This window comes from Babylonia areolata, chromosome 35 (genome assembly GCF_041734735.1).
Source record: "Babylonia areolata isolate BAREFJ2019XMU chromosome 35, ASM4173473v1, whole genome shotgun sequence".
Taxonomy (NCBI): Eukaryota; Metazoa; Mollusca; class Gastropoda; order Neogastropoda; family Buccinidae; genus Babylonia; species Babylonia areolata.
The window spans coordinates 14,589,762-14,614,464 of record NC_134910.1 but is presented as its reverse complement, the minus strand read 5'-3'; the positions used below and the strand labels follow the sequence as shown (position 1 = coordinate 14,614,464).

The window sequence follows — 24,703 nt, the reverse complement described above, 5'->3', positions numbered from 1 at the left end:
CACACACACACACATGAGCACGCACGCACACCGTCAGTGACACACCTGACACACACGTCAACTGTCACACACACACACATACACACACACACACACACACACACACACACACACACACACACGTCACACACACTGACGTGCCGGCGCGCGAGCACACAGACGTTGATCAAAAACTGATCACAAGTAGTGCCTTTACTGATTTGAAAATGCGTTAAAAAAAAAAAAAAAAAAAAAAGAAAAAAAAAGAAAGAAATATAAAGTAGGTATACTACACACGACCACAGTGCAAATTACTGACATACATAATATAATTATGGTGAAGAACCCGGCTACAAAATAACTGTAAAAGAAGATAAAACATATGTGTGAGCTATCCCTCGAGATTTACCCATCTATTTTCACCAACTCTGACCGGGTACACCTTGACCTTTCAGTTTGAGATAAGGAGATAGGGGTTGTCAACAGGTTTTGGGGTCAAAGATACAAGGGTCAACCAGGCGGTGTGTTCGGTTTCGGAAGTCGAAAGCAGACGACCGATCCCGATCGTAGCTGAAATCCGATTGGTGACTGAACGCATCATGTGACTATCTTCGATCAAAATGGCCTCCAGTGGTGAGTCTTGTGTTTGCTTTAAGTTTATATTGTGTGAAAGGGTGCGAAAGTCGCTGTTATATAAGTATTGTTTTATATTGTGTGAGTGCGAATTGACCCTGCTGTATGTATAAATCTTTTGTGTTTGAACACAATGGGCCACGAAATGAGAGAATAATAAAATACACGTCTGTTCGTCTGATTTGCGAATTTCCTTGGCCTCGATATTACACCACCCCAACATACCAGCCAGTCATGTCAGTGGTCGTCTGCTAGATGAATATGCGTTATCTCGTGATAAGAGACAAGCTTCTAAGTCCAGTGAAGTACTGTAAAGACTGCTAGATCAACACTTCGCGTTGTGTTAGCCATCGATGCTTTGCTACTGGTTTTGTGTTGGAGGAAAAAAAAAACGCATCAGAGAACTTTGTTCTTTTTCAGTGTCGAGCAATATGATTAAAGAATGATGTAACAGCGGGCAAAAAATAATTGTGTTTAATTAAGAATTTCATAAAAGAAAAGAAAGAAAAGAGAAAGCCTTATTTCACAGTTGTACATCTCACAAGTTTTTCAGTTTAGCATTTTTGGGTGCATGTGCTGGATGAGCATAACTAATTCAAGTCATAGTATGCAACTCTGTGTGTGTGTGTGTGTGTGAGAGAGAGAGAGAGAGAGAGAGAGAGAGAGACTGCCTGTCTCAGTGTCTGTCGTACATTTAGATTTAATTAACATAAGTGATAAACTTGCTGATGACTGGACATGCTGGGTTTTGGTATTTTTGTAAATTATGATTTCATTTTCCATAGTTAACCAGACACTGATATATAGATTACAGGAACTCACATTCTCTGAGTCATTACATGCATGTGTGTTTGCTTTCTTGCATAATTATATATATATATGTATGTATATATATATATATATATATATATAAGGCCAGAAAGGGTGTTTAAACACTGGCAGGACTGCTCCTTAGTTCAAACTGTAGATAATCTACAGAAAAAAAAAATCTCTACTCTTCACCCCAGATGTAGCTAGGATTTGACCTTCAGATCTCCAGGTTGAAAGTCTAGTGTTTAACCCCATGATCATGGTTTCCCACATGGATCACGTCTTACCTGTCAGATCGTACACAGAAAGTATGTGTAAATGGTAGATACTCTAGAGTATCTGCCTTGAAATATGGTGTCCCACAGGGGTCCGTCCTAGGTCCTGTTCTTTTCGTGCTGTATGCGGCTCCTGTGTCGGATGTCATCAGTCATCATGCGATGTCGCATGAGAGCTTTGCTGATGATACACAACCTTATCAGTCGGCTTCCATAGCTGAATTTGATGCACTGGTGACTCAAACACAGGAGTGCATTGCTGGCCTAAAGGACTGGATGACTCTCAACAAGCTGCAATTAAATGATGATAAGACTGAATTGATGATAACCTGTCCAAAGAAGTTTCGTCAACATCCTTCCTTTCCTGACTCTGTTCTGATCAATAGCACACCTGTTTCACTTTCTCCCTCTGTTCGCAGTCTTGGTGTAATCCTAGACCAGTCTCTTTCCTTCCAACAGCACATTTCGAATATCTGTAAAGTTGCCTATTTGGAACTGCGTAGAATCAGCTCTATCCGCCACTATCTCTCAACCGATGCAACCAAGACACTTGTATGCTCTCTGGTTCTCTCAAGATTAGATTACTGCAACTCTCTTTTGGCCGGCCTTCCCAAATATCTGTTAGACAGACTCCAACAAATCCAGAATAATGCTGCCAGACTCATTTGCAGAGCTTCTAAATTTGACCATGTTTCTCCTCTCCTTCAGTCTCTCCACTGGTTGCCTGTTTCTGATCGAATAGACTATAAGCTATCCACTCTGACCTTTTCTGCAGTCAACGGATCTGGCCCCAAGTATCTTTTTGAACTCATCCATATCTATACCCCGTCTCGCCAGCTCCGTTCTTCCTCTGATACTCGACTTCTCAGGATACCTCACGTTAGAAGTAAGACCTATGGACACAGATCGTTTTCTTTTCAATCGCCAAAGACGTGGAACAAGCTCCCTGTTAACCTCCGTCATTCTGATTCCCTCGCATCTTTTAAATCTCATCTCAAAACTCACCTTTTCCCTCAGCAATAAGTTCAATTGTGGCAGGTCCACTTCCTTTGCGTTAGCTGTGTTTGCTTGACTGTGTGTATACATATGTATGTGTACATAACTACATGCATATATATAAATGTGTATTGTGTGTTTATGTAAGTTTGTGCCTGCCTATGTGTGCGTATGTGTTAGGGTAGCTGTTAGATACACATGTATGTTAAAATGTATGTATGCAGCGTGTGTGTGTGTGTGTGTGTGTGTGTGTAGTCACATTTTGGTGTGTGTATGTAACATAGATATGATGTATTATGTTAACAAAAGCGTTTTTGTAAAGCACCTAGAGCAGATTTCTGGATAGTGTGCTATATAAGTATCCATTATTATTATTATGATTTGTAGCAACACTTGTGATGTCCGGGCTTGAGTAATGTTTGTTTGATGGGGGGTGGGGAGGGCAGGGGGGGGTGGGGGTTGCATGCCCCAGGTGTGTCCATCACCCACTTAATGCTGATATGGATTACAAGATCTTTCTTGTATGAATTCACACTATTTGATTTTCTGCATGCATATACACACGAAGGGGGTTCAGGCGCTAGCACAGTAACAGGTGTGCACATCTGTTGACCTAGGAGATCAGAAAAATCTCCCTCCACCCTTTACCTACCAGGCAGAGCGTTGAACACGGGACCGTCAGATTGAAAGTTCAATGCTTGAAGTTTAACCACTCAGCTAATGCACCTGTCAGTGAGACTTTCAGAACTGGCAACTTCAGTTCATTGGGCAGCAGTTGTTCACAGCCACCCACCCTCCACACCCCCCCCCCCACACACACACACACATACACCCATATGCACACACACACACATACATCTCTCTCTCTCTCTCTCTCTCTCTATATATATATATATATATATATATGTATATATATATATATATGTATGTATGTATATATATATTAATCACTCCAAAACCTTCTAACACAGCAGCTGGGCACCATTTGAATTTGAATGTTGTCTGTGTAACATGTGGTACACTTGACTCTGTTGTACTGTATTGTATTTTATGATGTCATATTCTTTCACATCGATTTCCAGCAGACTTACAATTGCCAGAGTGTATGCACATACATGTGTGCACCTTTTAGTGAGTGTACATGTGCACTGTTTTGTGAGTGTGAACACATATTCATATATATTCATGTGCTTGTGGTATCCTGAGCTTGTGCGGTGATACACTTTAATTACATATACATATGCGCACCTTCATCATTTTCATGTTATATTCTTTCACATCTGTTTGCAATAGACTTATCAAATGCTGAAAGCTTCTGTATTTTCTTCGTTCTTTATTTCTTTTCTTTCTTTTTTTTAACCTTATTTCTTTATCTCTACTCCAGTTTCTAGTTTCAAAGGTTATGAACAGGTCAACCTCTGTTCTTTATTTCAGATTAGGTTAGATGCAGGTGAAGCTACAGATGATAACCCAGCTGAAGAAACATGCATGCTTACAAACGCATCTATACACACATGCCTACATATACATATATACTATACATACAAACACTAACACACTCATGCAAACAACACACACACACACACACACACACACACACACACACACACACACACACACACTGTCCACGACTATTTAAAGCCGTTGAACACTGTGGACTTTGTCCCTATTTCATGGTGCTGCTTTGTGTCATTTTACTTCAGTTGAAATTTTCACTTTTGGGGATACAATAAAATGTATAAATCTTTATTACCAAGTGTACTAGGATCCCAAGGAACATGTAGTAAATATTAACTGAAGTTGTGAAAAGCAGCAGATGGGTTGTGGATGGTTTTGATGGTCAGAGAAAACATGTCTGCTTTTCTGAGTTGCAGTACTTACTGGTGCAGCATTACTTGTTGAACATTTCTCTCTGTCTGTCTGTCTGTCTCTCTCTCTGTCTCTCTGTCTCTGTCTCTGTCTCTTCTCTGTCTGTCTGTCTCTTTGTCTCTGTCTCTGTCTCTCTCTGTCTGTCTCTCTCTTTCCAGCATATAAAGTGAATATCAAGTCATCTGCAGATATGTTTTATTATTATTATTAGTAGTAGTAGTAGTAGTAGTATAACTACTGTAAGTATAATTGCTATTTGTATTATCATAATTAAAGTAATGCAAGTTGTGTTTTTTTGTGTTAGTGGTGCATTAAATTATGAACTTTTGTTAATGAATGAATGAAAGGCTCATTGATATTATCACCAGTATCAGTCAATGTGAAAGCCATGTTCAGCAGACCATAGAAGAATATTAACATGGTCATGAGAGTGGGTTGTATCACTTCCTGAATAGAATGGGGAATCAGCCTCCAGGCTTGCATATGATAATCAGAGATAAAAACAGTCCACAGCTGTTGACTGATACACAGTGAAAGAAAGCTAAGGGCTGACAAAGGAGTGACATGTCACTGACAGAAGTCTGAGGGCTGACATAGGAATGACGTGTCAGTGAAAGAAGGCTAAGGGCTAACATAGGAGTGACATCACTGAAAGAAGGCAAAGGGCTGACATAGGACTAGGAGTGACATCACTGAAAGAAGACAAAGGGCTGACATAGGACTAGGAGTGACATCACTGAAAGAAGGCAAACGGCTGACATAGGACTAGGAGTGACATCACTGAAAGAAGACAAAGGGCTGACATAGGACTAGGAGTGACATCACTGAAAGAAGGCAAAGGGCTGACATAGGACTAGGAGTGACATCACTGAAAGAAGGCAAAGGGCTGACATAGGACTAGGAGTGACATCACTGAAAGAAGACAAGGGCTAACATAGGAGTGACGTGTCACTGAAAGAACGACAGGGCCTGACCTAGGAGTGACATGTCACTGAAAGAACAACAGGGCCTGACATAGGAGTGACATGTCACTGAAAGAACGACAGGGCCTTACATAGGAGTGACGTGTCACTGAAAGAACGACAGGGCCTGACCTAGGAGTGACATGTCACTGAAAGAACAACAGGGCCTGACCTAGGAGTGACATGTCACTGAAAGAACGACAGGGCCTTACATAGGAGTGACATGTCACTGAAAGAATGACAGGGCCTGACATAGGAGTGACATGTCACTGAAAGAACGACAGGGCCTGACGTAGGAGTGACATGTCACTGAAAGAACGACAGGGCCTGACATAGGAGTGACGTGTCACTGAAAGAATGACAGGGCCTGACATAGGAGTGACATGTCACTGAAAGAACGGCAGGGCCTGACCTAGGAGTGACATGTCACTGAAAGAACAACAGGGCCAGACCTAGGAGTGACATGTCACTGAAAGAACGACAGGGCCTTACATAGGAGTGACATGTCACTGAAAGAATGACAGGGCCTGACATAGGAGTGACATGTCACTGAAAGAACGACAGGGCCTGACGTAGGAGTGACATGTCACTGAAAGAACGACAGGGCCTGACATAGGAGTGACATGTCACTGAAAGAATGACAGTGCCTGACATAGGAGTGACATGTCACTGAAAGAACGACAGGGCCTGACGTAGGAGTGACATGTCACTGAAAGAACGACAGGGCCTGACATAGGAGTGACATGTCACTGAAAGAATGACAGGGCCTGACATAGGAGTGACATGTCACTGAAAGAACGACAGGGCCTGACGTAGGAGTGACATGTCACTGAAAGAATGACAGGGCCTGACATAGGAGTGACATGTCACTGAAAGAATGACAGTGCCTGACATAGGAGTGACGTGTCACTGAAAGAATGACAGTGCCTGACATAGGAGTGACATGTCACTGAAAGAACGACAGGGCCTGACGTAGGAGTGACATGTCACTGAAAGAACGACAGGGTCTGACATAGCAGTGACATGTCAGTGAAAGAATGACAGGGCCTGACATAGGAGTGACATTTCACTGAAAGAATGACAGGGCCTGACATAGAAGTGACATGTCACTGAAAGTACGACAGGGCCTGACATAGGAGTGACATGTCACTGAAAGTGCGACAGGGCCTGACATAGGAGTGACATGTCACTGAAAGTGCGACAGGGCCTGACATAGGAGTGACATGTCACTGAAAGAATGACAGGGCCTGACATAGGAGTGACATGTCACTGAAAGAATGACAGGGCCTGACGTAGGAGTGACATGTCACTGAAAGAATGACAGGGCCTGACATAGGAGTGACATGTCACTGAAAGAATGACAGGGCCTGACATAGGAGTGACATGTCACTGAAAGAACGACAGGGCCTGACATAGCAGTGACATGTCAGTGAAAGAACGGCAGGGCCTGACGTAGGAGTGACATGTCACTGAAAGAACGACAGGGCCTGACATAGGAGTGACATGTCACTGAAAGAACGACAGGGCCTGACGTAGCAGGGACATGTCACTGAAAGAATGACAGGGCCTGACATAGGAGTGACATGTCACTGAAAGTACGACAGGGCCTGACATAGGAGTGACATGTCACTGAAAGTGCGACAGGGCCTGACATAGGAGTGACATGTTGCTGAAAGAATGACAGGGCCTGACATAGGAGTGACATGTCACTGAGAGAAGGCCAAGGGCTGACAAAAGCAGCATTATCTTAACACCACTGGAAGTGCGTTATTATTATTATTATTATTATTATATCCTCATTGTGGAACAACCATGCATTATTTTTCTTCAGTGATTCCTCTCCCACCCCAACCCCCCCTCCATAAATCCTGGCCATATATTTTCTTTATTTCCATGATGATGTGATCTTTTCCTCAACTAGTTTTTTTTTTATGTAAAAGGTTTATCACTTCCAAGGCTGTAAAGCCCAAACCTAAATAGTAACATGTTGTTGACTGCTCTAAACTAGGACTAGGCGATGATATATTCAAGGCCAAAGTCTTAAAATGTGTCAGCGTTGCATGCTCAGCACATGTGTCGCTCCTGACAGGGATAAATAAAGGGAGAAGATGTATCTGTTGTTTCCTTGCTGACGCGTTTCATTTATTGGACATGCCTTGTGCTGGTGAAACTGCACTCTGCTGGGGCTTATGTTCTGAGAAAAAGTGGGAAGGGCAGGGATTTACATCACTGTAGAATACTGGACATAAATTGATAAAGGGTTGACAGTGTCCTGTCATTTTATTGTTGAAGTGGACAAATGTCGCATTACTTTTTTCGCCTGTGGGGTCATTGTCCAGTACAGTTCTTTGTAAGCTTGAACATAGTTGGTGACATCACCCATCTTCTTCTTCTTCTTCGTTCGTGGGCTGCAACTTCCTCGTTCACTCGTATACATGTACACGAGTTGCCTTTTTCGTGCATGATCATTTTTTACCCCGCCTTGTAGGCAGCCATACTCCGTTTTCAGGAGTATTGCCCATCAGCCTCTGCTCATCTCCTTCTCCAACCCCTATACCAGCTGTGTGCATTTGCATACATTTCTATATGTGAACATGCTGAATTGAAATTGAATTAATGCAAATACATCTTGATTACATGGAAGTGAATAGACAGTAAGCCAATGAGGGGGAGAAGAAAGAGGCTGTGTCACCAAAAAATAAATCCATCAGGGAGAGTGCCAGCCCATCAGCCTGCTTTCTCATGAATGTCTTGGTATTCATAGCATTTCACTGATTATTGTGTAGTGGCTGCTCATGCATGCACGCACACACGCAATATGCGCATATACACGCATTCTTTGGGGAAGCCAGACTGCTGATGTTTCTGGATTACATCCTGTGTCATCATGTTTCCACAGTACAAATGCTGTGTCAGTTCACACCTTTCAGATATATATTATATGTATCTTTGTTTTTTGGTCTCTCCGCCTAAGTTTGTAAGTTACATGATTCTGAACACTGCTCCAGTCACTTTCATTGTCTTGGGGACTGGATTAGTGGGTGTGTTTTGAAATATCCCAGGATTCATCAGTGTGATGCTGTGTTTTAGTTTAACAAATAAACACCTGAGAGCTGACTGTATTCTGGCTTAATGGGCAGGTGATACTTCAGTATTTAGGTAGTTTTGTGTGTGTGTGTGTGTGTACACAACACAGAAGAGGTGATGTGTGACTGTACATTCACAAGCATATATGTATACTCGCTGTTGAGTTCCGTGTACATACAGTACACTTGAATACTTAAAAACAAGCATGTAAGTGTGCACATCACACACACACACACACACACACACACACATGCACACACACACACCACTTGTTCATTCACTCTCTCTTGTCTCTCCCAGTCATGCATCCTGCAATTAGCATTCCCTTCTAGTTCTACTTTTCTAGTTTCTCCTTTCTTGTCTTGCTGCTGACTGCGACAGCTTGACAGTACTTCCTGGAGTGTGTGTGTGTGTGAGAGAGAGCCTGCATCAGTGCATGCCTGCCTCTGTGTGTGTGTGTGTGTGTGTGTGTGTGCAACTTGATGATAGGAGTTGTAAAGTGAGATGATTCCTCAATGAGCTGAGTTAGTTCCGGCTGAGCAGTTTCACTGTATGTAACAACATTTGGAATGAATTTGATCCGTTCTTTGGGAACCTTCTAGTTCAAGGGTTTGAGTTTACTGGTGTTTTCAATATTTGTTTTATTTTTGTGTTTGTTTTTGTTAGTACAAATGGTTTCATGGTGAGTGTGTGTGTGTGTGTGTGTGTTGGAACCACTTGCATGAGAAAAATGACTGTCCCCATTTTCCTTACACTTTCTGATTTGTAGTATGATGTACCGTCTGTGACATAACCTATGATTTACATCATTCATCATCATCATTGGTCTTGTAACCCAGGGATGGGGTTGTGGAAGCATCACTGAAAAATCTTTGACAATCTCCCACCATCTGTCTCCGTCGCGGGTTGCTCTCTGAGCCTGGGTGAAAGACAAGCCTGTCCACTCCTGGAAGTTATCTTTCCCTCCTCTTCTTCTGTCTGCCTCTTCGTCTTCCTCCTGGCACTGTGCCTTGCAGGATGGTTTTTGTCAGGCCTGCTGATCTCGTTCAGTCATTGCATGTCCGTACCACATCATTTTTGTTTTCTTCCCAAATGCTGTAGTTATTCTGTTTCTGACCTTCATCGATACTACTACAGATGAGAATGCCAAAATATTGAGCTAATCTAGATATCATATGCACATTGGAAAAAAAGAAAAAGCGTACATGCATACATGTGTGTTTGTTCAAACTGAAGAATGCTGCTTCTTCAGTTCTTGATGATAAGAAGTGTGTGTGTACATGAGTATTTCCTCATGTGTGTGCGCATGAGTGTGAAATATATTTCACTATACACATTTAGAGAACAAGGAGAAGTCTGTTTCTCACTTGGCTGATCATGCTATTTTATCAAACAAGCTGACACTTGTTTTTTTATCGAGCATGCTGACTTAGTTTTTTCTTATCAAGCAAGCTAACACTTGGTTTTTAAGTTGACACTTAATTTCTAAGCTTTTTTCTTTTCTTTTCTTTCTTTTTAGTAGACACTGTTTTTATCAAGAAAACTGACACTTGTGTTTTACCGAGTATGCTGACACTTGGTTTTTATCAAGCAAGCTGACGCATGACATCTGGGTTTTATCAAGCAAGCTGACCCATGGTTTTTATTGAGCGAACTGACACTTGACTTTCTTTTTTTTTTTTCTTTTTCTTTTTTTTCCAAACAAGCTGATATGCGACATCTGGTTTTTATCATGCAAGCTGACATGCGACATCTGGTTTTTATCATGCAAGCTGACATGCGACATCTGGTTTTTATCAAGCAAGCTGACATGCGCGCACACGCACACACATGTATACCATGTACATACACACACAGGCACATACACACAGGCACATACAGTCACACACACACACACACATGTATACTATGCACACACACACACACACACACACACGTATACCATGTACAATGGAGCATTCTCATCATAATTTAGGATCCCTGTGTGTAAATTCTGGTGCACCCTTCTGCTGCCAGCTGCAGACAAACAATACACATGAAGAAGCTAATTAACTTCAGTTCAGGTGACATTGGCTGCCGCTGATTAGAAACCAACACCATAGACAAAAGAAGAAAATGGGAACACTCCAGCCCCTCTTTTATTAAAAACTAACAGTTAAGAAAAGAGACTGAAAATATGATGAAAATACTGACACATTGATTCTTTAAAAAAAAAAAACAAAAAAAAAAAAGCAAACAAAACAAAACAAACAAACAAACAAAAAAAAAACACCCAAAAAACAGTTTTTCACTTGTGTTGGTTAAATATTTTCACAAGCACTGTGAGTTGTTAGCTTGTCAGTCACAACACAGTGTCCTGTGATCACGTATGGCATGTTTAGAGTAGATTTTAAAGGGTGTGTGGCCAGACACACTAACTGGAGGCAAAGCCCTCATGGATCAGGAGTGATTCGTGATGCACAATGAAACTGAAATATATTATGTATAAATTATAATACATATATACATGTATGTATGTGTCTGTGTGTGTGGTAAACAACAGTGAGAGAGAGAGAGAGAGAGGGGGGGGGGGGTTACAATATAGGCACATTGTGGCATAAAACATGCATACACACACAAACAAACACACACACACACACACAAAGGTGCTGTCCATAATGCAAATGATTGGCAGGCTGTTGGAGCTGTTATGTGACAGGGAAACCAAAACATTGTCAGCTGTTGGTGGTCTGCAGTGTAACTGTCAGCCTGTGTTGTGTTGTGATGTATGCGGGGAGGGGGGGGGGGGCAGGTCAATGTCTGATAATTTATGCAATGATGGGACCCATTGTTTTTTAGTGGGTGTACTGTATATATGTATGTGTAAGGATAAGTCAAGTCAGAGTTCTGACCAGCGTTCATAGCATGTGGACATGTCGGTGTGTCTGCCTGTGCATGTGCCTGACACGTGCTTTCACTCAGCCTGGGAAATAGGTATGGCTGCCGTAGGAAGATTTGTAAACGTACGTGGGTGTTTGTGTACGATCCTTAGTTTAATTTCTTTTCACTTCTAGTGATTTTGGACGAAGGTGGGGGGGAATGATGGGAAGGGGGGTATAATCACTGTTCACATTCGTGAGTGAGTAAATGTGTGTGTGTGTGAATGAACATGCCTGAGAATATGAATGTTTGCAGGTGTATGATTTTTTTTTTTTTCATTTATTCCAGTCAAACACACACACACACACACACACACACACTAATGCTGACACACACACACACACACTCTCTCTCTCTTTCTTTCTGTACTAGTATAAGAGATTGCTAAAAACAAAAACAAAAAAAGATAATAATTATAAAAAAAAAGAAAAAAAAAGAAGATACAAATGATTGAAAGTCCAACTCTTTAACCACTTGGTTGTTGCGTTCATCGCCTTCCCAAAATAATGGTCTCCATGTTACATGTCTGATGTGATGTTTTCAGGGAACAACCCGTACAGCTCCACAGCAGAGAACCTGCAGGTTGGCGGGGAACAATGTCGCTTCTTCAACCTGGCCCGCTTGGATACAGACAGGCTAAGTCAGTGTATATGCTGTGTGTGTGTGTGTGTGTGTGTGTGTGCATGCATGTGCATCAGTGTGTGTGCGTCAGTGTGTGTGTTTGTGTGTGTGTGGGCGTCAGTGTGTGTCTTTGTGTGTGAGTGTGTGTACGTGTGCATTCTTTGGTCTTTCTTTGTGAGCGCTCTGACTTAATCTTTTTGTTACCTGTTTGTTTGGAAAAGGAAGGCTTGTGTTTACACCTTTTGTGTTTTTGTTGGGGTTTTTTCTGTTTTGTGGCTATGACTCCCACATTCACTTGTGTGCTTTTTTTGGCTTCAACATGTCTGACGGTTTTGACCCCACAATGTAGACAGTCACACTCCATGTGGGGGGAAACTGAAGGCTTTTAAAAAGAAATTTTAGATGCAGACGAACAAACAATTGAAAGAATAAAAAGAAGTGAAAACTTAGTATTGATACCATCAAGTCCACCAATCTCTTTTGTCAGCAGCTTAGTGCAGCAGACACATTGTAAAAAAAAAAAAAAGATTTTCCTTCAGTCAGTATGGACTATGGTTTTGTCTGTCTGTGTTTGGTAATGGAAAATTTTCAGTCTGGGAAAAAGCATGGAATTTTGTTTTGTCACATATTCAGTGGGAGGAAGGTGGCAGAACTGTTTAGATGTGATATTGTTGTTGTCTTCAGTTTAACGTCTGTCCACTTGAACTTGAAGGGATATTAGACGGAGAAAAACAAAACAAAACAACAAAAAAAAAAAACACCAACAACAAAAACCCATCCCGTGGGGGTAGGGGCTGTGAGAGGGGGAGGGGTAAAAGTGTGTGTATGTGTGGAGGGTGAATAGGGAGAGACAACGCTAGGAAAAATGGAAACGTTATAAACGCCAACATCAAACAACTATAACATCTGTAACAAATGTCCTATAGGACTATGCAGCAAACCTTCTGCAATAACAAATAACATATTGGAATTGTTAATAACACATTCAAAAGAACTTTTGGTGAAGTCTGGCAAAAAACATTTTAGATTCTGACATTCGAATATTACATGGTTGCTAGAAATATGTTCTCCACATATGCATCTGACATCTTTGCTGAACTTTGTTATAAAAGCGTTCAGTTTTATCCTGTTTGATAATGTATGAATCTGCCTTAATCTTATTGAATTACTGTATGTATTTGACTGATTGATAGTTCCCGGTAGTTGATCATTAATTACACTATGGTTTAAAGCTTTGTAGTTTTCCTGGTATAATTCTCTGTACTGATACAGCGTGAGGGAGGGTAAGGATTGGATTGCCACCCTCACCCTTTCATCAAGTTTTGACTGGAAAATCAAACTGAGCATCTAGTCATTTCGGATGAGATGATAAACCCAGGTCCCATGTGCAGCATGCACTTGGCGCACTTAAAAGAGCCCATGGCAACAAAAGTGTTGTCACCTGGCAAAAATCTGTACAAGAAATCCACTCTGATTTGTACACAGATATATATATATATATATATATATATATATATATATATATATATATATATATAAAAGTTAAGTATTCTCGTACCAACACACTATTCTAATTTTGTTCATTCTTGCTTGGTACAGTTGGCATTCGAAACTGAACCATTTGCAGATTCCGGAAGCATGAAAATGAAGCTTTGTTTGAATGATCAAATCAAATCAACAATTTTCCATTGATTTTCGCTATTTTTAGTGAAGCACCCTGTTTTTTTCTGCAGTGGTCTCGTGTCGTGCTGGTCCAGGGGTGTTGTAGCAGGCATGTAGCTGTGGGGCAGAAAGAGTTAACCCTTTACTGGTGCGGGGGGGGGGGGGGGGGGTGGGGGGGGGGGTAGAGGATGAGGTATGTGAGTGTATGCATGCCTACACTGTGGGAGCAACAGGATATTGGAACGTATATATATATATATCTTTGTATATATGTGTGTGGGGTTGAGGGTGGGAGATATGGGCGTATGTGCGTGTGCTTGTGCAAGTAAGTGTTCATCTCTGTGAGTGTGTGTGTGTGTTTGTGTGTGTGTGTGTGCCGTGGAAGCTGCGATACGTAGACTAGAAATGAGTGTGTGGAGGAGGGGGGTAGAGGAGGTGCAGGGTAATGTGTGTGTGTGTGTGTGTGTGTGTGTTGGAGCTCATGTACGTTTATATGTATTTGACTGTGCTTTCATATCTGTGAAACTGCATGTTTGGTGCATATCTGTTATGCATGTGTGGGTGTATGTGTGAATGTGTGTCTTCATGTTTTACATTTATTTGCTTATTTATCATCATTGTTGTCTTATTTATTTATTTATTATTATTATTATTATTACTACTACTACCTTTTTCTATATTATTTATTTGCTTATTTATCATCATTGTTGTCTTATTTATTTATTTATTATTATTATTATTATTACTACTACCTTTTTCTATATTATAATTATTATTTATTTATTTATTTATGTAAGCTTATCTATTATTTATTCTCCTTTTTTTTTTTTCAAGGCCTGACTAAGCACGTTGGGTTACGCTGCTGGTCAGGCATCTGCTTGGCAGATGTGGTGTAGTGTATATGGTTTTGTCCGAATGCAGTGACGCCTCCTTGAGCTACTGAAACTGAAACTGAAACTGTGTGGTTCACTCAGAGAAACTGCCGTTCTCCATACGGGTGCTGCTGGAGTCGGCGGTGCGGAACTGCGACAACTTCCATGTGCTGGAGAAGGACGTGCAGAACATCCTCAACTGGTCACCCGACATGGACTCCAGTATGGAGATCCCCTTCAAGCCTGCCAGGGTCATTCTGCAGGACTTCACGTGAGTGTGGGAATGTGTGTATGTGTGTGAGTGGTGTGGGGTGTGTGTGTGTGTGTGTGTGTGTGTGGTGTGTGTGTGTGTGTGTGGGGTGTGTGTGTTGTTGGGTGGAGGTAGGGGCATGCACAGCATTCTGCACATACATGTCCCATGACATTGAGTCCAGTGTGGAGATCCTTTTCAGACCTGCCATGGTCATCCTGCTGGACTTCCCCTGAGTGTTGGGATGTGTGTGTGTGTGTGTTGGGGGAGAGGGTACAGGGAGGTGTGTGTGTGGGGGGGGGGGGGGGGGGGCGTACACAACATTCTGCACACTTCAAGACTTAAAGACTTCAAGACTATTGGCTTCAAATAGTCAAATGTGATATGCGCCAATAAATTAGATACATTTCTGCCTGTCAAAAAACCCTGACAACTCACTGTCTGTCGAAACCACTGACGAGAATCACAAATCTGTGGTACAGCACTGTCATACGCCAAGTCTTTCCACAGTCCAACACTTTAAAACAGCAAGAAAGAGTAGTCACTTATGACAAGTAAATGACTCAGCCATTTAAACATGATATTTTAGTGCAGTATATGGTCTTTTTCTGTCCTTCATCACATACTGACACTGTCGGCTCTTCCTTCACCAGAACGTTCATGGTTATTAACCATTCCAAGATAACACCAGTCTAACATAGATCTGTCATTTGAATATGAATAAATCACAAGTGGAGTGATGGTCTAGAGGTAACGCGTCCGCCTAGGAAGCAAGAGAATCTGAGCACGCTGGTTCGAATCACGGTTCAGCCGCCGATATTTTCTCCCCCTCCACTAGACCTTGAGTGGTGGTCTGGACACTAGTCATTCGGATGAGACGATAAACCGAGGACCCATGTGCAGCATGCACTTAGCGCACATAAAAGAACCCACGGCAACAAAAGGGTTGTTCCTGGCAAAATTCTGTAGAAAAATCCACATCGATAGGAAAAACAAATAAAACTGCATGCAGGAAAAAATACAAAAAAAAGGGTGGCGCTGTAGTGTAGCGACGCGCTGTCCCTGGGGAGAGCAGCCCAAATTTCACACAGAGAAATCTGTTGTGATAAAAAGAAAAAAGAAAAGATAAAGTACATTTCTTTTTTTTCTTTTTTCTTTTTTAAGCTTTCTTACTGAACATAACTGCACAAACACCGATCAAACTGTGTGTAATAATCACATACCAGAATCTTACTGTAGCGCTAGCAGAAGATCTAATCACCTTTGTTTTAAAACACACATCCCCCAACATGGACTGCAGTGTGGAGATCCCCATCAAGCCTATCAGGGTAATCCTGCATGACTCAATGGTAGTGTGGGTGTGTGTGTAGGAGTGGGATGGTGGAGGGGGATAGGGGTTGGTGGATAGAGGCATTGGTAGGGGAAAGAGTAGTTTTTTTTGGGGGGGTGGGTGGTAGGGAGGGGTATTGGGGAAAGGGTAGTGTGGGATTGGGTAGGTAGTGTTTGTGGTGTCGAGGGGAGTTGAAGTTGGAGTTGGGGTGGTTGTGTGCGTGTGGGTTTTTGTGTGTTGGTTCATGAGTGTGTGTGTGTGTGTGTGTGTGTGTGTGTGTGTGTGTGTGAACTTGTATATACATGCGTGTGTGTGTGGGTGTTGTCATGTTACTTGTGTTTGGCATGTTATTGTAAAGCATTTTGAGATGCTTAAAAGTGGTATATGTATATATATAATATAGATGGACTACTGTTCATTCTTCTTCTTCTTATAACAGTTATCATTGTCATCAACAGTATGATATGATATATTATTACTGTATCAGTAATTGTGTTGAAAAAGTGACAGTTCCTGGGTTCCTTCTGTGCCACTAGTAAATGTACAGGCTGTTAGTTAACTCACTCAGTACGGCCAGTCCTCTCTTCTCCTCTATACAGACCCCTCGGATGTCCAGTGGGTGTCTGAATGACCCAACCTTTACCTTCCGTCGTCAGAATTGTGGTATTCTTTGTCAACATTCACGTCTTCAGTATAAGAGCCTTCCGCTTGCAATATTTTGATGATGGTAACTGGGGTGAAACGCTGTTAACGTCGTCTCTTTCGCCGTTCGTATGGAGAGAGTTAAGACAAAAAACAACAATAAACAAAAAAAACAACAACTGGGCAGTCACAAAGCGACCTTTGAGCTGCAAGCACAAAGAGTCAAACTCACAAAGGGATTAATTAACATCAGACAAATGATTTTGAGGTTCATGCCCTTAACCCTTTCGCTGCCAGGAAAATAAGATTTAAGTGAAATCTATTTGCCAGGGTTTTTTCACAAAAAACGGGTATAAATTTTCAAAAAATTCTGTGCTCTTTGTTATTGGAGAAAGACCCATAAAATTATATATTTTCTGAAAGGGAAATGAATAAAGAATACAAAACACATGATGTTTTCCCATTTTATGCATTTTAAGTGACATGCTGTTGTTTTGAAATCAGTGTTTTGTTTTTTGTCACATTTTCAACTTGTTCATTACAAACATTAGTCTGGTAATTTGCACAAAAATATCATTTTCTGGACAAATGGATATCTGCACACACAAAATCATACTAGAACAACCACAATATAAAAAAACTGAAAAAGAAATAGATGCATTGTGACTTCTGCAAGTGATAATATGGATGTGAGGCCACGCCCCCTCAGTCTCCATCCCCCTCCTCTTCACCCCTCTCACACCGTCACTTCATCAGACCGTGTTGGCTGAGTGCCAAGAAAATAGCTCATACGGTGCCCTGCTAAAAATTCGTCTGCTAGAGTTGAACAGCCTGCATCACTCACTGATAGTTGTATCTTGGCCACTCTCTTGATTGCTCCCTTTATTTTCTATCAAATCGTCCTATAAATGTTCACCACTGTCTTCTCCTTCGAATTTATGCTCCAATTCTTTCTGAGCATTAGCTGAAGAAAGTAATCTTGGTTGATTTAGTTCGCCACGAGCGCATGTCTTGAGCACGGAGTCAGTCCGACATTTTGTTGAGCGAGCGAGGAGAGGAGCCAGGCAAAGACTGCGGCCAGTAACCCAACCAAAACGTTCAAATAAAGGACTGCCTTATGACGCAGATGGTGTTTCTAGCTATGAATAGAATCCAGAAAGATTCCCCAAGCTAAAGCTACCAGCATTTTTGTCAACGAACTGAATGCAAAGCAGGGAAAAGTCAGAATATTTCGATGACGAGTTATCTCGTCATGCAGGCAGCGAAGCATACATGCTTGCCATGACGAGTTATCTCGTCATGCAGGCAGCCTAGGGGTTAAAAAAAAAAGCATGTATGTGCGTGTGTTGTGTTGTGTTGTGTGTGTGTGTGTGTGTGTGTGTGTGGTGGGGGCGGGGGTGTGTGCAAGAATATGCATGTAACTTGTACGTAGTCATTTTAGTGTTTAGATATGTATGTTTTATACTTTGGTTTTTGCATTGTTCAGCACAATAAAGCATGTTTTACATGGAGAGGCACTATGTAACATGAAATCATCATTGTTAATATGAATATTTTGGAGGAGGAGGAATTTTTGTTTGATTAATGACCCATTACAGATACTGGTGATAGTAGACATTATTATTATTATTATTATTATTGGTGTTGTTGTGATTTAATTTTTTAGCAGCAGTAACAGTAGTATTATCACCATCATCATTATTTGTAATCGTAGAAGTATCAGTAGTACTACAACTAGTATTATTATTATTATTATTATTATGATGATGATGATGATGTAGATGGAAGAATTTATACATAATGTTCCATTACACATACTGGTGATTGTAGTAGATATATTACTAATAATATTATTGTTATAGTTATTATAATTATTATCATTATTATTATTATTACTTCTGGCTGCTGAGAAAAGCTACTGTAATTTCTTTGACTACTAATATTATTGTTATCATTATCATCATCATCATTATTATTATTAATATTATTATTATTTCTGGCTGTTGAGAGAAGCAGCTGTAATCAACATTTTGCTGCCATGATATACGGTACCGTGTCATTTGAACTGATCAATCCAAACCAGGCCTGTCTGTTTGCTCTTCTTGGCCAAAATTCCGCTGGCAAATCGGTGATAATACATCTGGCTATTATGATAGTCTGCAGCCAACAATGTCTGTGCAGTGGGGTGCCAGTGGTGGTGGACTTTGCGTCCATGCGGGAGGCGGTGAAGCGCCTGGGTGGTGACCCCAAGAAGATCAACCCTGTGTGCCCGACCGACCTGGTCATCGACCACTCTGTGCAGGTCGACGTGTCGCGCAGGTCAGTTCCTCGTCTGGGTGGGTGGCGGGTTTTTGTTATCGTCTTTGTTTTTTGTTTTTTTTTCTTTCTTTCTTTCTTTCCTTCTCTGTGAATGTGCAGGGAAGGCGGTTGGTTTGGTTTGTTTGTTGTTGTTTTTCTGCCCATTGTAGTATTCATTCCATCTCCTACAAATTCCCCACCACAGTTTTTTTTTTTTTTTTTTTTTCTTTTTTTCTCCTTGTGCAGAGAGGGGTTTTTTTCCCGTAGGAAAAGGAGTTTTTTTGTTTGTTGTTGTTGTTTTTTTTCTCACACAGTGTGTTTTCTTATCCCCCCCCCCCCCCCCCCCACCTCATCAGCTTTTTCTATTTTCCGAGAGTTTATTTTATTCATCACTTTGGCAGGGATCCTCCCCCCACCCCTCCTCCCCCTCCTCCCTTTATCACTCCCATACAAAACCCTCCTTGAGCAGGGATTTTTTTCTCCTTTGGGGAAGGAGTTTATTTTATTCATCACTTTGGCAGGGATCCTCCCCCCCCCCCCTCCCCCTCCTCCCTTTATCACTCCCATACAAAACCCTCCTTGAGCAGGGATTTTTTTCTCCTTTGGGGAAGGAGTTTATTTTATTCATCACTTTGGCAGGGATCCTCCCCCCCCCACCCCCCCTCCCCCTCCTCCCTTTATCACTCCCGTACAAAACCCTCCTTGAGCAGGGATTTTTTTCTCCTTTGGGGAAGGAGTTTATTTTATTCATCACTTTGGCAGGGACCCTCCCCCCACCCCCCTCCCCCTCCCTTTATCACTCCCATACAAAACCGTCCTTGAGCAGGGATTTTTTTCTCCTTTGGGGAAGGAGTTTATTTTATTCATCACTTTGGCAGGGACCCTCCCCCCCATGCCCCCACCCCTCCTTATCACTCCCCCACAAAACCCTCCTTGGGCAGGGAGTTTTTTTCCCCCATGAGCACAAAAGTGTCTTTTTTTCCCCCTTGTGTAGGGATTTTGTGTGTGTTTTTTTGGGGGTGGGTGGGCATGGATTAGGAGGGGGGCAACAGGGAGGTTTTTCCTTCATATGCAGGGAGTTTTTTCCCCTTTGGGCAGGGAGCTTTTTTTTTTTGTCTTCATGTGCAGGGAGCTTTTCCCCCACTTGGTATCTCCCCCAATCCGCTATCACACTTGTGCATCTTTTTTTTCTCTCCTTTATGCAGGCTTAAAGTTTTTTTGTTTTTTTTTCTATTCGTATTTGTGCAAGTTGGTGACATGGTTGTTGTTTTTTTTGTTACTCGTTCATTACATGTTGTGTGTGTATGTGTATGTATGCCAGTGTGTGTATATGTGTGTGTGTGTGTGTGTGTATGTGTGTGTGCCTTTGATTTTTTGGGGGGAATGGGTGTTAACTCAGCTGCCTGCTGTGTACGTTTTGTTTCTCCCTCTTTCACACCTCCACGTCAGTGTTCAGTCCCTTGTTCTCTTTCTGTGTTCAGTTCGCTGCCCTACATAGGTTGTATTTCTTTTGTCTTCTCTCTCTCTCTCTCTCTCTCTCTCTCTCTCTCTCTTTATCCTCCAGTCATGGTAGCAGCAGCTTGTCAGCATGCTTATATATTCATTGTTACATGTTTTGTTGTATTTACTTGAAAAGCTTTACATGACAATGGGGCGTTACTGCGGACATGTTTTGTAGCTGGCATTCTCATGCCACTCCCCCCCCCCCCCCCCCACCCTGCTCCCACCTCCCTTCCCCAGTCCCCAGCATCACTCAACTCCACCCTCCCCCCCACAAAATGATCCACTTCCTGAGTACTTCGGGGAACAAAGTTGCAGCATCCCAGTGCAAAAAGGTGTTGAACTACTAAGCATTGAAGACAAAGTGCTAAATATAGAATACAGAGGGAAATAGGCTGATGGGTGTGAGGAAGACTAGAATGTGAGTCTGTGTAGTCATCACCAGGATAAGGTTATCAGTTGGTCTGTCCGCACATGTGTGAGTGTGTGTGTATCTGTGTGTGTGTGTGTGTGTGTGTGTGTGAGATAAAATTTTTACATTGTCATTGTATCTGGGCCAGCTTTTTCTATTTTCCTAGAACTTTGCATGACTTTTTTTTTTTTTTTCCCCACTGTTTTGAGGTTAATGACCAGTTTGATATTTGATCTAAAGGTCTTGGTAAAAATCTTAACAAAGGTCGTCCATGTCACCAAAAACATGCGTAACAGCCACATAAAGCAGGAAGGCAACAAAGGTTTCAGCAGATGGTGTTTTTTTTTACATGATTGTTATATATACCTGCAACTTTTGAACAAGCATGAGCGCTGAAACCTGTTTTGTTTTCAGACACTGATACATGATTGTTTGAACAAGAGTTGGTATTGATACAGAATTGTATGAACAATAGAGTTAGTACTGATACATGATTGTATGGACAATAGAGTTAGTACTGATACATGATTGTATGGACAATATAGTACTGATACATGATTGTATGGACAATATAGTACTGATACATGATTGTATGGACAATAGAGTTAGTACTGATACACAATTGTGTGAACAATAGAGTTGGTACTGATACATGATTGAATGAACAATAGAGTTGGTACTGGTACATGATCGTATGAACAATAGAGTTAGTACTGATACATGATTGTATGAACAATAGAGTTGGTACTGATACATGATTATATGAACAATAGAGTTAGTACTGATACACAATTGTGTGAACAATAGAGTTAGTACTGATACACAATTGTGTGAACAATAGAGTTGGTACTGATACATGATTGAATGAACAATAGAGTTGGTACTGATACATGATTGTATGGACAGTAGAGTTAGTACTGATACACAATTGTGTGAACAATAGAGTTGGTACTGATACACAATTGTGTGAACAATAGAGTTGGTACTGATACATGATTGAATGAACAATAGAGTTGGTACTGGTACATGATCGTATGAACAATAGAGTTGGTACTGAGATATGATTGTATGAACAATAGAGTTTGTACTGATACACGATTGTGTGAACAATAGAGTTGGTACTGATACATGATTGAATGAACAATAGAGTTGGTACTGGTACATGATTGTATGAACAATAGGAGTTAGTACTGATACATGATTGTATGAACAATAGAGTTGGTACTGATACATGATTGAATGAACAATAGAGTTGGTACTGGTACATGATCGTATGAACAATAGAGTTAGTACTGATACATGATTGTATGAACAATAGAGTTAGTACTGATACATGATTGTATGAACAATAGAGTTAGTACTGATACATGATTGTATGAACAATAGAGTTAGTACTGATACATGATTGAATGAACAATAGAGTTGGTACTGGTACATGATCGTATGAACAATAGAGTTAGTACTGATACATGATTGTATGAACAATAGAGTTAGTACTGATACATGATTGTATGAACAATAGAGTTAGTACTGATACATGATTGTATGAACAATAGAGTTGGTACTGATACAGGATTGTATAAACAATAGAGCTGGCACTGATGCACGATTGTATATTGACTGAAAAGCTTGAAGCAGTGACTAGTTTTTATTGTACCTTTTTTTTACCCTTGACTTAGAGTAGATGCAAATGTGGTGATAGCATTTGGATGGCCGTAGTGGCCGGCGAGGCTCTAAGCACCATAATTTGATTTGATTTGATTTGAACAACAGAGTTGGTACTGATACATGATTGTGTATGAACAATAGAGTTGGTACTGATGCATGTTTGTATGAACAATAGAGTTGGTACTGATGCATGTTTGTATGAACAATAGAGTTGGTACTGATGCATGTTTGTATGAACAATAGAGTTGGTACTGATACATGATTGTATGAACAATAGAGTTGGTACTGATACATGATTGTATGAACCATAGAGCTGATACTGATACACAAATGTATGAACAATAGTGTTGGTACTGATACACAAACGTATCAACAGTTGAGTTGGTCTACAATCAGCTCCAAGCTCCATGGTCGGCCACCGCTCTTTCTCCATCCCAGGACCTCACTGCTCTTTCCAGTCTGACATTTAAATCCCACCTCTTTTCCAAAATAGCTCTCTGCCTTCCTCTCCCTGTCTCTCTTCAGTTTCTCCAGCTTTTCTGTATGTATTTTAGGTTGGTTTTTTTTTTTTCTTTTTTCTTTTTTTTTGGTCCTTAATCCCCTCTGAATCAGCGTTTGTTATGCATGCGTGTGAATGACTGGCGTGAAAGCGCTTGAATTTGCCTCTGGACAAGATTCAATGCTATATAAATGCCTTTTATGTATATCATATATTATTATTATTATTATTGTTATTATTGATTTATGAGTGGAGTTGAAGGGAAGGAAGGGTGCCCAGGGGATTGGGGGGTCAGTGGTGGGAGGGAGTGGGGATTGGGTGGGGTGAGGGTGAAGGGGTGTGGTGGAGTGGCAGGGGAGTCTACAGCAGGAGGAGACAAAAGTTTTGTGAAATGCAACAAAGTTTAATGCTGACTGTGACCAGGCGGTTCTGGTTTTGTGTGTTATCTCTTGCAGCACCCACCACTACTCCCCTAATCCTGGGGGGGGTGTGGCCGCTGCCGCCGGGCCCAAGGTGGGGTCAGAGGTCAGGTCAAGGTCAGCCACATGCAAATGTTCCCGGTCAGAGTTCCCAGTTCTTGACCCCGTATGCCCTTTCCATGGATGCAAAACGTCTGGGTCAGTCATTTTCTGTGACACGGAAGCTTTTTTTTTGGAAGATTCTTTTTTCTTTCTTTTTTTTTTTCTTTTTTTAAAATCAATCGCTTTGTTATTATGCTTACTACTTTTCTGTCTCTTTAATTTTTTGTTTCGATTTATTGCTTGGTTTTTGCTTGTGAGATATTGTTGTTGATAGTTAGAGTCCTGTCTCTGCCCCTGACTTTTATTTTTTTAACCCCTGTTTTTTTTAGATTTGAAATCAAATTTCTTTTATTTGTATCGATTTTTTTTTTTCAAAGATTTTCAGACTAGACTTTTTTCTCCTTTTTTATTTATTTATTTTTGTTGTTGTTAAACTTGGGTAATTTGTATTTAGCGGTTAGTTTGAAACAATATTAAACCACATGTGTATATGCCTGCTCGCACATTTTGCTGGAGTCTCTCTTTTTTACGTAGTGATATGAATTTTTGACATCAGATGACCTTTTGCTTCTGTCATGTATTCTCTGCACCTGGGGCCATATTGTTGTCGGTGGATTTTTCAGTCATTTGCACAGTACTGAATTATTATAGAGATATAACAAGCACCAGGGGCCATATTCTTGTCGGTGGATTTTTCAGTCATTTGCACAGTACTAAATTATTATAGAGATATAACAAGCACCAGGGGCCATATTCTTGTCGGTGGATTTTTCAATCATTTGCTCAGTACTAAATTATTATAGAGATATAACAAGCACCTGGGGCCATATTCTTGTCGGTGGATTTTTCAGTCATTTGCACAGTACTGAATTATTATAGAGATATAACAAGCACCAGG

The 24,703-nt window shown here is 41.1% G+C and overlaps 1 protein-coding gene across 4 annotated transcripts in view; it reads left to right on the top strand.

Annotated features, from left to right (window-relative positions):
• The first annotated feature begins 587 nt into the window (after nt 1-587).
• Nucleotides 588-24,703, top strand: part of LOC143278137 (cytoplasmic aconitate hydratase-like) — a 70,531-nt gene continuing 46,415 nt past the window's right edge. The window contains exons 1-5 of one of the 4 annotated variants that reach the window (XM_076583168.1): nt 588-612; nt 12,075-12,170; nt 14,788-14,956; nt 19,089-19,226; nt 23,740-23,901. In XM_076583168.1, the coding sequence (XP_076439283.1) occupies nt 600-612; nt 12,075-12,170; nt 14,788-14,956; nt 19,089-19,226; nt 23,740-23,901 (578 nt within the window). In that variant the 5' untranslated portion in view covers nt 588-599. Of the gene's footprint in view, nt 613-7,808; nt 7,954-11,490; nt 11,585-12,074; nt 12,171-14,787; nt 14,957-19,088; nt 19,227-23,739; nt 23,902-24,703 lie in introns of those variants that run through there. The other 3 variants (XM_076583166.1, XM_076583167.1, XM_076583169.1) reach the window with 3 other exon arrangements.